Source organism: Athene cunicularia (assembly GCF_003259725.1).
Source record: "Athene cunicularia isolate RWA chromosome 4 unlocalized genomic scaffold, athCun1 chr4_part2, whole genome shotgun sequence".
NCBI classification, from domain to species: domain Eukaryota; kingdom Metazoa; phylum Chordata; class Aves; order Strigiformes; family Strigidae; genus Athene; species Athene cunicularia.
The window spans coordinates 24,934,320-24,946,888 of record NW_020799099.1 but is presented as its reverse complement, the minus strand read 5'-3'; the positions used below and the strand labels follow the sequence as shown (position 1 = coordinate 24,946,888).

At 35.3% G+C, this 12,569-nt stretch overlaps 1 protein-coding gene across 6 annotated transcripts in view; it reads right to left on the bottom strand.

Moving 5' to 3' along the window:
• Positions 1-10,394, bottom strand: part of ARFIP1 (ADP ribosylation factor interacting protein 1) — a 38,468-nt gene extending 28,074 nt beyond the window's left edge. For all 6 annotated transcript variants that reach the window (XM_026847487.1, XM_026847489.1, XM_026847492.1 and 3 more), the window contains exons 1-2: positions 10,293-10,394; positions 5,555-5,656 (exon numbers count right to left, since the gene is read on the bottom strand). In XM_026847487.1, coding sequence (XP_026703288.1) covers positions 5,555-5,656; positions 10,293-10,370 — 180 coding nt within the window. In that variant the 5' untranslated portion in view covers positions 10,371-10,394. The remainder of the gene's footprint in view (positions 1-5,554; positions 5,657-10,292) is intronic.
• Positions 10,395-12,569: the final 2,175 nt, after the last annotated feature.

Here is a 12,569-nt window from a genome sequence, read left to right as displayed (position 1 = left end):
TTCTTGAAGGAATGTTGGCTGAATTACAATACTATTTCCAAAAAGATACTTCCCATCCATGCTGTCCATCATATTCTAAAATGAAGAGGGGAAAGATACCAGAACTGTATTGTTTCTCTACTAGTTAAAGCAAACTTAGTTACTACTTAGTGCTTGCTTAGTAGACACTTAAGTTTCAACTTAGTAGACAAACTTAGTACTTAGTACTAACTCACTCAGTACTGTCAGTTTCCACTCAGTAGACACTCAAAGTAGACCCTTTCTTACTCTGTAGATCCTTAGTAGACCCTAAGGAACAAGTAAGCAGACAACACTGTATTAACTGCTTAGTTATGTCAGTCCATTATTAATGGATGACTAAGCATTATCTTTTGCTTAGTACCATAGTAAGCTTAACAGATATGGTTTTACTTGCCTTTACTACCTTGAATAAAGGTATTTTAAAAAACACACATCACTAGCTAGTTCAAAGAGTCCACTAAAAGTAGAGCAACTAAACTGGGAATAACCATATGCTTGTTTATTTTTAAATGATGGATGACATTTTAAATAAAACTACTCAAGTTGCCTTCAGGAAGAATTTGCAACACATCTTACTGTAAAGTTCACAGTTTAAAGTTCTAAAGATTACAAGTTCCATGAAACAAAATATTATGTAGATAAACATATCATCTATCCAGTAAGATAACTGGCTCTGAACTTTAACTTCTTACCCTAATTTGTATGCAAATGGAGCTCCTTGTACATATTCAGCATTCTCTTCTCTTTGCCCTATCACTGAGCTCTTATTTTCTGTGAATTAAGCCACTAGACCCTCACATCAATACAAATTCAAGCATAAAAATAAATTGGAGGAGCACTGAAAGCTTTATTCTGTGCTGAAGTGACAAACAACATGGATCGACACATTTCTTTTACTTTCCAATACACTGCTTTTCACTCAGAAAACCCTTTCTTCCACTACATCCCTTTTGACTTACCTAATGTCACACTACAATTCAGTTTTAAATTAGTTTCCCTTCTACTGTCATCAATAACACTCATATTTTGTTTTTTAAGACCATATGAAGCAAACCGTTTGGCAACAAAAACGGTCGTCTTTGTTTCATCTCCTAAAAACAGTTTTCTAGAACTGACACACGGAAATATATTTTGTACCAGTCTACACTAATTAAAAAATAATTGCCCAAAGTAAAATCTAACTATGCCAGTCAACATAGCAAAACTTAAGAGATGAACTCAGATGTTTCAGGTAGAACGCACATGACAAGGCTGTGGGGTTGGTTTTTTTTTTTTTCAGAAAGCAATAGACGAAAAAGAATTGACCTTATCTATTTGTCTAGTCAGGCAATAAAATTATAGAACAAGATACTGAACACATGCACTCAGATTCATTGGATCCCAGATCTGATGATTCTAATAACATAAATTGAAGACTCACAAGAAAAATTAATTTATCACTTTTCTTTTGCAGCCTATAGTTTATTACTGGTATTATAGACACATGTTTAAGAACAGTTTTGTCCCCATAAGAGTAGAAAAAGACAGAGGAGGAGAGAGTCTATACTGATAATGAAAGGAAACAATTGGAACAACAATTTCAGACACTCAAACTGGTAAGAACTTCACGCAGATTTTTTTACAATAGTTTAAAACTAACAAATAGCTTACAGCTGCCTGGCTACCTTTACAGGTTTTTTGATTTATTCCTATGCAGCTTTCACACTATATGGCACATTACTGAATTAGGAACCTCCTCACTCCTTCCCACAGCCTGCAGCTCCCAATCCCTTTAGTGATATTAAAACACCACTACTCCAATCACATAATTATAATAGCATGTGAGGACAACTGTGTTCTAGAAGTCAGGGATGAATGAAATAAATCAGTGAAGAACATAAACCAGCAAGACTTTTTTGTATGCTAAGTTTTCTTGTACAAAGTAGTAAGAAAAATACATTTGATTAGGAAATGCTGGAGTCCTCTGTTACTAAGATGGACTAACAAGTACCCAGCATTGGGAAACAGTTCCATACACCAAGTTTTTAAATCTTGAGTTCCAACAGGGCTTGGACAGCTCAAAAACACTGGGTCAAGTTTTTTCATGATGAAAGGATATTAGACATTTCATCCAACAATGACTGAAGCTACAGCCTTTTTTAGTTAAAAAAAGTTTCCATCCATCATACAGGCAAGACAAAACTTGTCAGAATTCCACAGGCATCTCTTATTATTACAATCAGGACAGCATTAGAATTTTGATTCATTTTTTTTTTAACATAAGGAACCAAGATGCATCAAGTATTGCTATATCACATTCCCACAAGACTGGAACTAATATACTTCCTTCTGAAATGACATTATGGTAATCTATGTTGTCTGATGTTCTGCAAAACTAATGGCATTTTTCTTCAAAGCAGAAGCAGTCCTACTTGCTATTTCCAGGTAAATATATTTGCACTGCATTGCCTTGCAAAATGAAATGCTTCTCATGCTTGAGTACATACAAATACTGCATTTGGCGGAAAATAAATGTGCATTTTCATGCCTGAGCAGCTTATGGATGAGGTCTGATGGAAGTGCTAAATAGAACACGAGCCTTGAGGAAAGTTTAGTTTTGTAATTAAAGAACCCTGAAGAAAAGGTTGTACAACTACCCCTTACTGAGTCTACCAAAAACATACAATCAAAGCTGCTCAAGTGTTTCTTGTAAAATACCTGCAGAAGACCAAACAAAAAATGCAGAATACATTATCTTTTATTGTTTACATCTGAATTGTACAACATGAATGACTCCCGAATAGTAACAATAAGAAAACAAGAAACTGAAATAACCTTATTCCCCAGCTTCCCAAGAAGGTGTAAGTGAAATCACTATATTGGAATTTGAGTGCTCTAAACATTACTGTGCTCACATACTCTTACTGAGCACTGCGCTAACAGTACAACTTAAAGTGGTAGTGGTCTCTTGCCCCTTTCTAAAGCAACCCCCTAAAATTCAGAACTTGGCCTGTCATTTCTGTGAGTCAATAGGAAAAAAGACCCCTGAAAACCTGGCAAAGAAATTGTGGTGCAATGCATATTGCTTTAAACAAAAAATTACCTGGCAAGGAAAAAAAGAGAAAGTATAGCATTAAGCATTAGAAATAACAAACACACAGCAAGATGAATAGAAGCTAAATATTAGAATTTGAGACTAACAGATTAGTAAACAGACCTAGATGTTAATTCCAAGAAGCTTGTTTTCTTTGTTTTGTTTATAAGTCCTGATTATCACATATTCTGACTTTAGGTCACACATGCAGGTGTTAACTTGTACAAGACAGTTCAAAAAAATATTTGAAGTTCACTCCATTGATCTCAGAATAAGCACTGTGAAAATAATTACAGCAGCAAACTCAACTGTGCTCGCATTGACCCATTTTTGTGGAAGTTTTGAAATATAGTTGACTCCAAGCCAGCAAAAAAATTAGCATGCCAGAAAAAAACCTACTTCAACTCTTCTATGTGACCATAGACAAAAATCACCTTAACATTTCAACTTTCCATAGAAAATGGTGATTATATTTTGACTGAACGAGGGCTCTGACCCAGTCAACAGGAGTGCAAGTTCTGTTTACTGTAACTAAGTACTGGATACACTATACTGAAGAAGCAATTACTATGTGAGGAAAAGATAACTTGGACAGCAATCAAGTCACAGCAGCATCAAATTTATGAGGCTTAAAAATAGTAAATCTGTTTCTCTGCTTCCAGTTAAACCCAAGTTCATTACCACTTCAAGGTGTATATTTATTGTTCCTCCTAAACATAGGTACATCTTTATCAAAATTTACTTTTACCTTTATTTCATTAAACACTGTTGTGATTTTTACATTACATTACTGGTAAATTTTAGTTGAATGACAAATCTTACGAAGCCTCCCCTCATTGCAGTGCTACTCCAAAAAAGTCATGGCCTGTTCAGGGGAAGTAGAAGAAAATGCCCAGTAATAAGCCCCGTATTTTTTAATAACAGCTCTAACATGGATGCATTTCCATCTCATGAAGTTTTATAATTTTTTTTACAGCCATGCTCACTATACTCTGCAATCATAGTCAAATGGTCTCACATGTTGTTTGCAGGATGTATTTTAATTTTCAATATTGTAACACATTTTTAGCATATTTAAATAACCTTTTTATTTATAATTATAATATAACAAACACATGTTTAAAACTATATTTTAATATATATATTTAAATGTTGTTTTCTCATTTTATGAATAAAGTTGCTGGATTAAAAATCAGTATCCTCAAGGCTTAGACTCAAGAATTAGAAATGTATACACTTGACTGTGCATTACAGAGCACCCAATACCTCAACCTATTTAACATTCAGAAAAAATTTGCTACTATTAATATACCTTTCATATTAAAAAGTTATCGCTGTGTACAATATCTGCTTTGGTTATTTTAGTCAACTTAACACAATTTATCAGCTTTGAAGGAGTTTTTCCCATTAAAGCAAACCAGAATACAAAATTAGGCAGATGATTATTTTACTAGTATTCAGGATATTTATGTAATTTGTTTTTAAACTCATGAAGGTTCCCCCCTCTAATCAGCATTTTAGTAGGGAATAATAAAATTTTGAAGTTCTGCTCAGTATTTCTTTTAGAAATTATCCTGCACTACAAGACAGCATGGGACTGTTAAAGCTTAGATATTTCCTTAAAAGTCTCAATAGATACCAAATAAATGTGGATAATTAACTAGTCTTCATATTTCCAATTGAAAATCAAAATAAAACGTAAAGAACATCAATCCCAAATTCCATAAATTTATACCATAGCACCCTCTGCTGGACAGCCAAACAAGAAGAACTGAGTAAAATATGTCAAGGTTAAGGGAAAAAAAAGTCAAGATTGCATACAGATGATTATGGAAGTATAACTTTCTCAACATACAACAAATGAGTTTTGATATATTTCATCTATATAGCAGACAGCAATACAGTAGTAATTTTTCAGTTTCAACACAAGGAAAGTTACTCCTGTCCTGTTTACAATTTCAAATCAAAATGTGACTATCTTTACTTTTAGGCATGTTGCCTCCAAACTTAATCCCCCTCAGAAGTATCTTGCCTCGAACAATATGTCACCTCACAAAAAATTTAGGATTTGTTAGCTTGAATTCAGAGGACCTATTAAGTATATTTTGAACATGCTTGTTATCTTGTTTTATGAATAAAATTGTTGGATTAAAGTCAGTATCCTCAAAGATCAAAGACAAGAACATAGAAGCATATACATTTGTGTATTACAGAGCACCCAATTCTTTACACTATTTCATGCTCAGAAATATCTGTCACTACTAACATGCTTTTTATATAAAAAAGATGATTGCAATGTGCAATCACATTATGCTATGTCAACTTTTAACAATAATTTCTGAGCTTCAAAGGAGTTTTTCCATTAATGGTCTAGAAAACTATGTCAAGTGAAGTCTGCTGTGCATTGCATTGTAACTTCAGCATTTCTGATAATGGTTAGACTGCAAAAAAATGTCTTACCCTGTTAAAGCTGTGCTCATGAGAATCTTCTAGCTGTCCATTGCTAGTCACAGGAATTTCTGCTGCTGAATTTTTGGGAGACTCTTGAGCCATTGCACCTTCCTATAGCATAAGAAGAAAAAGGTGGGCATTGTCTAAAATTTCCTATGAGTGATTTATATGAAAATACTTCATGTATAGGTTTCACAACAGTTGATTTTATTTCAAACTCCTATTGGTAATTTTCTGATATACGACGTCTGTATAAATCCATTTAATCACATACCCAAATTGCATTAATATGCTAGCACAGCTCAGAAAGAAGAAATTTAAAGCTTCAAGATCTAAGAGAAAAGAAAGACTAAAATTTCACCCATTTATATAGACACAAATGAGACATGTGGGGCCAGACAAGTATTTTCTATGCATACTTGACCCTTAATTTATGTAGCTCAAACTATAAAAAAAAGTGAGCTTGACTAAAAAAATTGTTCTAATGATAAGTAAGAAATGTTGGAAAAGTGCAATGAGTTTAATCATGTTACAAAAAGAAAAGTAATGATTCCTAACTTTAAAATAGTTTAACTTGCTTCTATTTTATCATAATATAGTGCCACCTTCTGACCAAACTGTTGGTATGCAACTCATTCAGTCAGCAGTAAATCTGAAGTGAAATGCAGCAAAAAGAACTTAAAAGCACCAATGCAATTCAAGAAACAAAGTCAGCTTCAAAATGCAGCTGCATTATGAACAGCAGCAGCAGCTGTGAAACCACTGCTTTCAATAATGGCCTAAAGTATAACCCAGAAGAAATGCACGCTGTTTACAAGCATCTGAAGAGGGAATGGCACCCTAACATTCTCCAAAACTAAAAGAAACTCAAAAAGCTACCCAAGGCAGCTTCATTAGTCAACTAAAGTGTACACAGTACGAAAACCAACACACAACTGAAGCAGTGTTTGTTCAATTACTTACATAAAAGTTGTCAGAAGACTTCAAACCAGACCATTCATCTGTGCAAGACTGACAAGACATGGTACACTATCAATGAATGGGTACTTGAGAATAGGTGCTTTCTTCTCTTAAAGCTCCTAAATCAAACTGAACCAGCTCTTTTCAGTCAAAGGGTCAGGAAGAGTCCCGGTCTGAGATTAGGCTGAAGTACCACAGCAGCTTTTCCAACTACACATGAAGCTTTTACAGGATATCCATAGAACACAAAGATAATACTGGTACTTACTCAGGATCACCTGCATCATTCTGAATTGTCAATGTCTTCTGTCATATCCCATTACTAAAATTTCCCCCACTTTCACCTATCACCCCTTCATTTACATTAGTAAGCTTGATTTCCTTAGTAAGCTCTGAGGCTTCTCAAGCTTTTTTTCTAACTAGCCTGTGGGCTCCAATAAACACAGGCATGCTCCTCTAACTCCAGATGGCTTTTGAAGCTGTATTACCGTGACTTCTTCCAAAGATTCTAAATTACTGAGACTTCACCTCTACTGGTCTTTTGAAGCAGAGCTCACTACTCGAACTTTATTTGGTATCTACAAAATCTGATTTCCATTTCTGAAATTATAATAAGCTTCTTCAATTAGCAGCATTAAAACACTACCAGAAGTCCATCAAGTTCTGATTAAATGCTGCCTTTTACCCACACAGAGAAAAAAAGGCCAAGGCCAAGCCATCTAAGAACCATACACATGAACTACAATCTGTGGATGCACAAAGTACCATCTGAGGGGATGTTTTCTCCTTTTGAGGACCAAGACTTTCTCTGCCACTAACTTCTCAAAACTGAATTGAAAGCTACTCATTCAAAAATAGTGCTTTATGAAGCACTTCCCTAAATGAGAAGCTAAACATTTAGACACAGCTTTTGAAAAAATTTGAAATACACAGAGAACATAGTTCAAATCATTTACGAAAAAGTCAGTGTGCTATAAAGGCACTTTTTCTTAAATTTATAACACACTAACCTACCCCATCAATCCCTCTCATTTAGGATCCAGTAAGTGCCTCCTTTCAGCACTAGGAAGGAATAGCTCACATGTCATATATTCACATTGGCCTAACATACTGAAGTCTCCACATAGCCCAGTCTTCACCCACAACTAGAATACAGAACAGCTTTTTTTGGGGTCATACTTCATACAGCAGAACAAACTCAAAACTCATAGCCTTTAAGAAAATGAAAATATTGAGGAACACCAAAACGTCTGTGTTTATTTTACAAGTACTTTCAACACAGTAATGTGTTTCATTTCATAGAATATCTCAAGTTGGAAGGGACCCATAAGGTTTGAGTCCAACTCCCTGATCCTCACAGGGAGCTGCTGTACAACACCATTTGATCAAATGTTCTAGTTACCTGCCACATTAGAATTTAATTTAGGAAATCTGTCCAATAGCTCAAGCTTCTTAAACTTGCTCTAAATATCACATCTGCTTAAACTCCAAGACCGCTAGGAACTATACTCCCACTCAACATGGTAAAGCGATATATTTTTCAAAATGCTTGGCCTGTCACAGCTACATGCACAATACCAAAACATTAGTATAGGCTAACATAGCTATTTTTGCTGTTCTTTCTGCAAATTGTCAGAAAACACAGCATCAAGAAGTCCTGTACTGTCAGGGGATACAGGTCATTTGGCAGGGATCACAAACCAAACTGTATCTCCAAATTTAATTAAAGGTGAAATAAATACTTGGCTTGGTTGTTTTTCATCAAGAATCCCAAATAATTTTGGTAATACTGTATACTGATACACGTTTATGCATTTATTCAGAGATATACAAGTGCATGCATATGCATATATGTGTCTAGTAAATACATATATTGGAAAACAAAAATTCACCAGCTTCTCTGGACAAATCTAAGGTGACCTAGAAGCAATTTGCAATTCCTGTATTTTTTAGGTATTCCTACTTGATTGAGCCAGAGCCATGTATCAAGTTCAGAGAAAGCAAAAAAATACTTGCTAACATCAGCTTCATGTTACATCTGAACTAAAACACCATTTTCCATTGCTGAAAGGAGGATGTTTCATCACTCTGCTTTTCCAGTCCTCCTTGTGAGCCTCACAGTGTTCCATCTCCCAACCATTCACCTGACTGCAAACACTCAACTCACAAGTCTGGCAATAGATAGACCTTTTCTCTGAGTTAATTTTCCACAGTTTCAGTGAGTTGATATAGTTTGCAATGAGGTCAGATAACCACCAAAGACACAAAATGAGCAGCTGAAAAAAGGGAAGTGGGATAAACTGCTAATTTGGCTCAGCCATAACAAGAAATCACCACCTGCATTTTAGTAAACAGTCTAAAATAGCATTGCTGCCAAGAACAAGTCCTTGACCATTTTTCTGCCCTTTACCCCTAACTCTTCACCCCCATCAACCCTCCCCATCCCCCCACCTCTTCCCTGGACCAGAACAATGTATTTGTACAGCAAACAAGATTGCAGAAACGCTGCAGGTTAAAAGAAGGTGACCTATGCCCAAAAAGGGGATGGGTAATTTTTCCACTCAAATCAGTTCTCCAGAACAGTTCATCACACAGCCCCAACACTTGTGCCTATGAAACAGAGTGGGTAATAATGCAGTAAGAAACTACTGAGAATGAAGGACCACAGGCTCTTGGCCACAGCATCAGCTTACTTCAGCAGTGCAGTGTCTCAAAATACTTGAACTGTAGGCTACTACCAAAACCAGCAGTCATTTCTCTTTACCTCTGCATGCACATTCCCTCATGCAATCATGGTAAGCTTACTGATCTGAGAGAAAACTAGACCACCAAACCACAACAGTATTTCTGTAGAAGCAGTGAGTATGATTGCTGAATTAAGTGTTCCTTTGGCAAATGTAGCCCACTGTTGATTTAAACTAAGTATATAAAGAAACTGAATCCTCAGAAGAAAATTGATCATATGTTGTAAGAGCCTAAAGTAAATCTAAAGTAGTTCTTAAATTTGAATTGATGTATTAGGCATGAATGACATCAGAACTACAGAAAATAATGAAGTTTCAACCGGACATTTCATTTAGATAAAAATATATTCATCATATTAATCACAATTTTCTTCACACATCTCTGTTTACAAAGAGCAAATTTTGAGATACGCTAAATACCTGTGGAATCACTATTACATTTTTATTAGAAGTTTAAAAACAATTCACTGGCACTGAATCTCTAATTGTGATAAAGTCAGCAGCACTTTTTTCCATTCTTACTCTAGAACAGTCAGGGAATTATTTACTCTTTACAGACTTACAATAAATTTAATTGGCTAAATATGACTGGGAACCTTAGGAACTTGTTCATAATTTTAGAAGTCAGACTTCTCCACAAAGGTACAAAGTGTATCTGCTCCCAAGAAAAAAAAGATTCACCACTCCATCAGCAGGTAGAATACCTTGTTATAGTGAGGTTATACAAAGATTGCTGCCTGTTAAATACCAACCCTTTGTTCCTGCAGGACTTACACATTTCTGACTCTACCACACCTAAATCTATTCAACTTACAAAAAAATACCACAGCACAGCAATAGACTACTGAAGTAATCCTTTCCTATGAATTAACTGGATTGTTCTTAATAGTGTCTCAAAACCAACCCCACCCGTTCAAGATAATGTGCATGAACTCGTATCCCCATACTACTTTCACTGTGCTATGTATATCAGAATATTTGGCAGTCTGAAACTGTTGCTGGGATTGGTTGATTTTACACTAATATAACTATCACCCAATCACCTCAGAGTCAGACTGGACCTCTTCTGCAGCTGGATGAGACTCATCAAGTGTTGTGGATTCACTGCTGTGTTCTGACATACCTGAAAATAAAATAGGTTTGGCATGCATTAATTGGTTTGAAAGGAGATGGATGTTGCACCTTAAAGAAACTGAAGTAGGCTTTCAGAAAACATTTCTTTTACAAGTTCTTCTAAAGCAAAGAGAAACCTCCCTCTTTTGATGGTGTCCAGGTCTTCACCTCTCCAAAAATCTAACCAAGACTGGGAATACAGTCTAGCATAAGCTTCCATTGCCAAAACAACCCTGCCTGCACAGATGGCTAAGCTTGCAACATAAAACCCAGGAAGACAAGCAAGGTTCTTAGGCTGGTATTTACTATCACCTGCAACAACACACTGACTGTATTCTACCATTGGCAAAGGTCACAATTTTGTTAAGATGTGAGATTTATACAAGTTTTGCAAGTTTATATTGATGCTCAGCCACTGGAATCTAGTAAGCTGTTCAGTCTGTTATGCCTAACTAGAAACAGAATCCCTTTCCTTTAATTCTCAAAAAAAAATTACATACAGAGGGAAAGTTGATAACACGAAGAACATGTGCAAGAAATCAACTCTGAGTACAGTGATCATGAGAGATAAGTTACATATCTAATATAGCTTAAATAAGAAAACTAGCTAAATTTGATTTTGAATAGCTGCAGGTGACACTGCAATTCACTCAAGTTGTTTGAGAGAAGACAATCAATCATTAAAATTTAAGCAGTCTGTCAGTATTGAGTATAACCAATCACACATGACTTCAGTTCATTAAGTCTTGCATAATTTTACACATGTTCTGCCATGTATCAATTTAAGAAAAATTATAGAGATCGCTATTTATATTGTATTCCAATTTCCTGAGCTATAAGACATTTTAATTAAAGCAAATAATTAATAAGGTAAGCGGCTCACATGACAAGTGAAATAAAGTAAGGACACAAAGGCTGAGAAACTGAATCATCTAGATCATATTACACTGGAAAACCTATTACTTTACTTTGGAAAACCAAACACGTAAAATAAGAGATTTTCTCCAGAAAAACAATCCATTCAGGTCTATCACTGAATGAAGTTGGATTTATTCTCCAACCAAACTTCCTCTCAAAGTAATTAAGAAAGTAATATAACTTCTTTATATATATTTTTAAATTTTCTATAATACTTTAGATTGCAAAAACTCATCCAGGAGAGGTGCTGTTTTTACACAGTCCTGTCCAAACTTCTGCTTGAAAACAACCTACATGCTTAACAGCTTATTTGCAAGTAGATAAAAAAATGTCTGTTACAGACTTAAAGAAATCATTCTTCGTTCTGCTGATTAGAGAAGCAGCTAAATTCATCCTGTAGCGCAGTCTTGGTTAAGACAATATGTACCTCAGTTTTACCACATTAGTGATCCTGGAATTATGTTTGTACCTCACATACAAACTTACATATCACGGTAATGCTGTTTAAAAGTATTAAATGCTACAAGGACCAAAAATATTTTCTTGATAGCCTTAAGAACTCTTAATCTAATGGCATGAAGCATCTCACAAACCCATGTAGAAGACACTGCATAAAGGTAATTAATTTTTTAAAATCCAAAGTAATTAACCATTTTTGTTACAATCCCCCTCACACCAATTTTTTGTATAGTATTCTTTTGCTGCAACACAGCTCTGTAAGATCTCACTGACCAACTTTAAAACATGAGAAGGGGAAAACTAGATTAAAGGTGGCGTTTGTAAAAAGTTTAACTGCACATTCTAGTTTAACTACAGAATTCCCCAATGACTGCCTCTATACCAAAAAAAGGGGGATGTAAACATCAAATGATGAAAGCTTTCTACATGTTTACAAAGATTCAGAAGTTTAAGACGTTCATGTGACATTGTGGCACTATATTACTTATATTTAAGGTTCCATTACAGAAATGCATATAGACTTCTGTATCTCAGTAGTTCCTGATTTTCTCTTGAAGATGTCAGAGAAAGGGCCATTATTTACAAGAGCTTGCTACTCTTCAGTACAGTATGAATTCTGCATTATCGATTATTTTTTCACTAAATCAGCCACAACTTTACAACATGCTAGGCGACTGTTCAGTGTACCAGGACATTGACTACCACCAGCTACAATTAAAACTTGGAGATGTTCTACTTCGAAAAAAAATGCCTGATCCATACTGTGACGTGAATTTAAGCCCAAACCCTTGCCCTCATCACTCCTGCCCCTCTGGATTTTCATCCCCCCC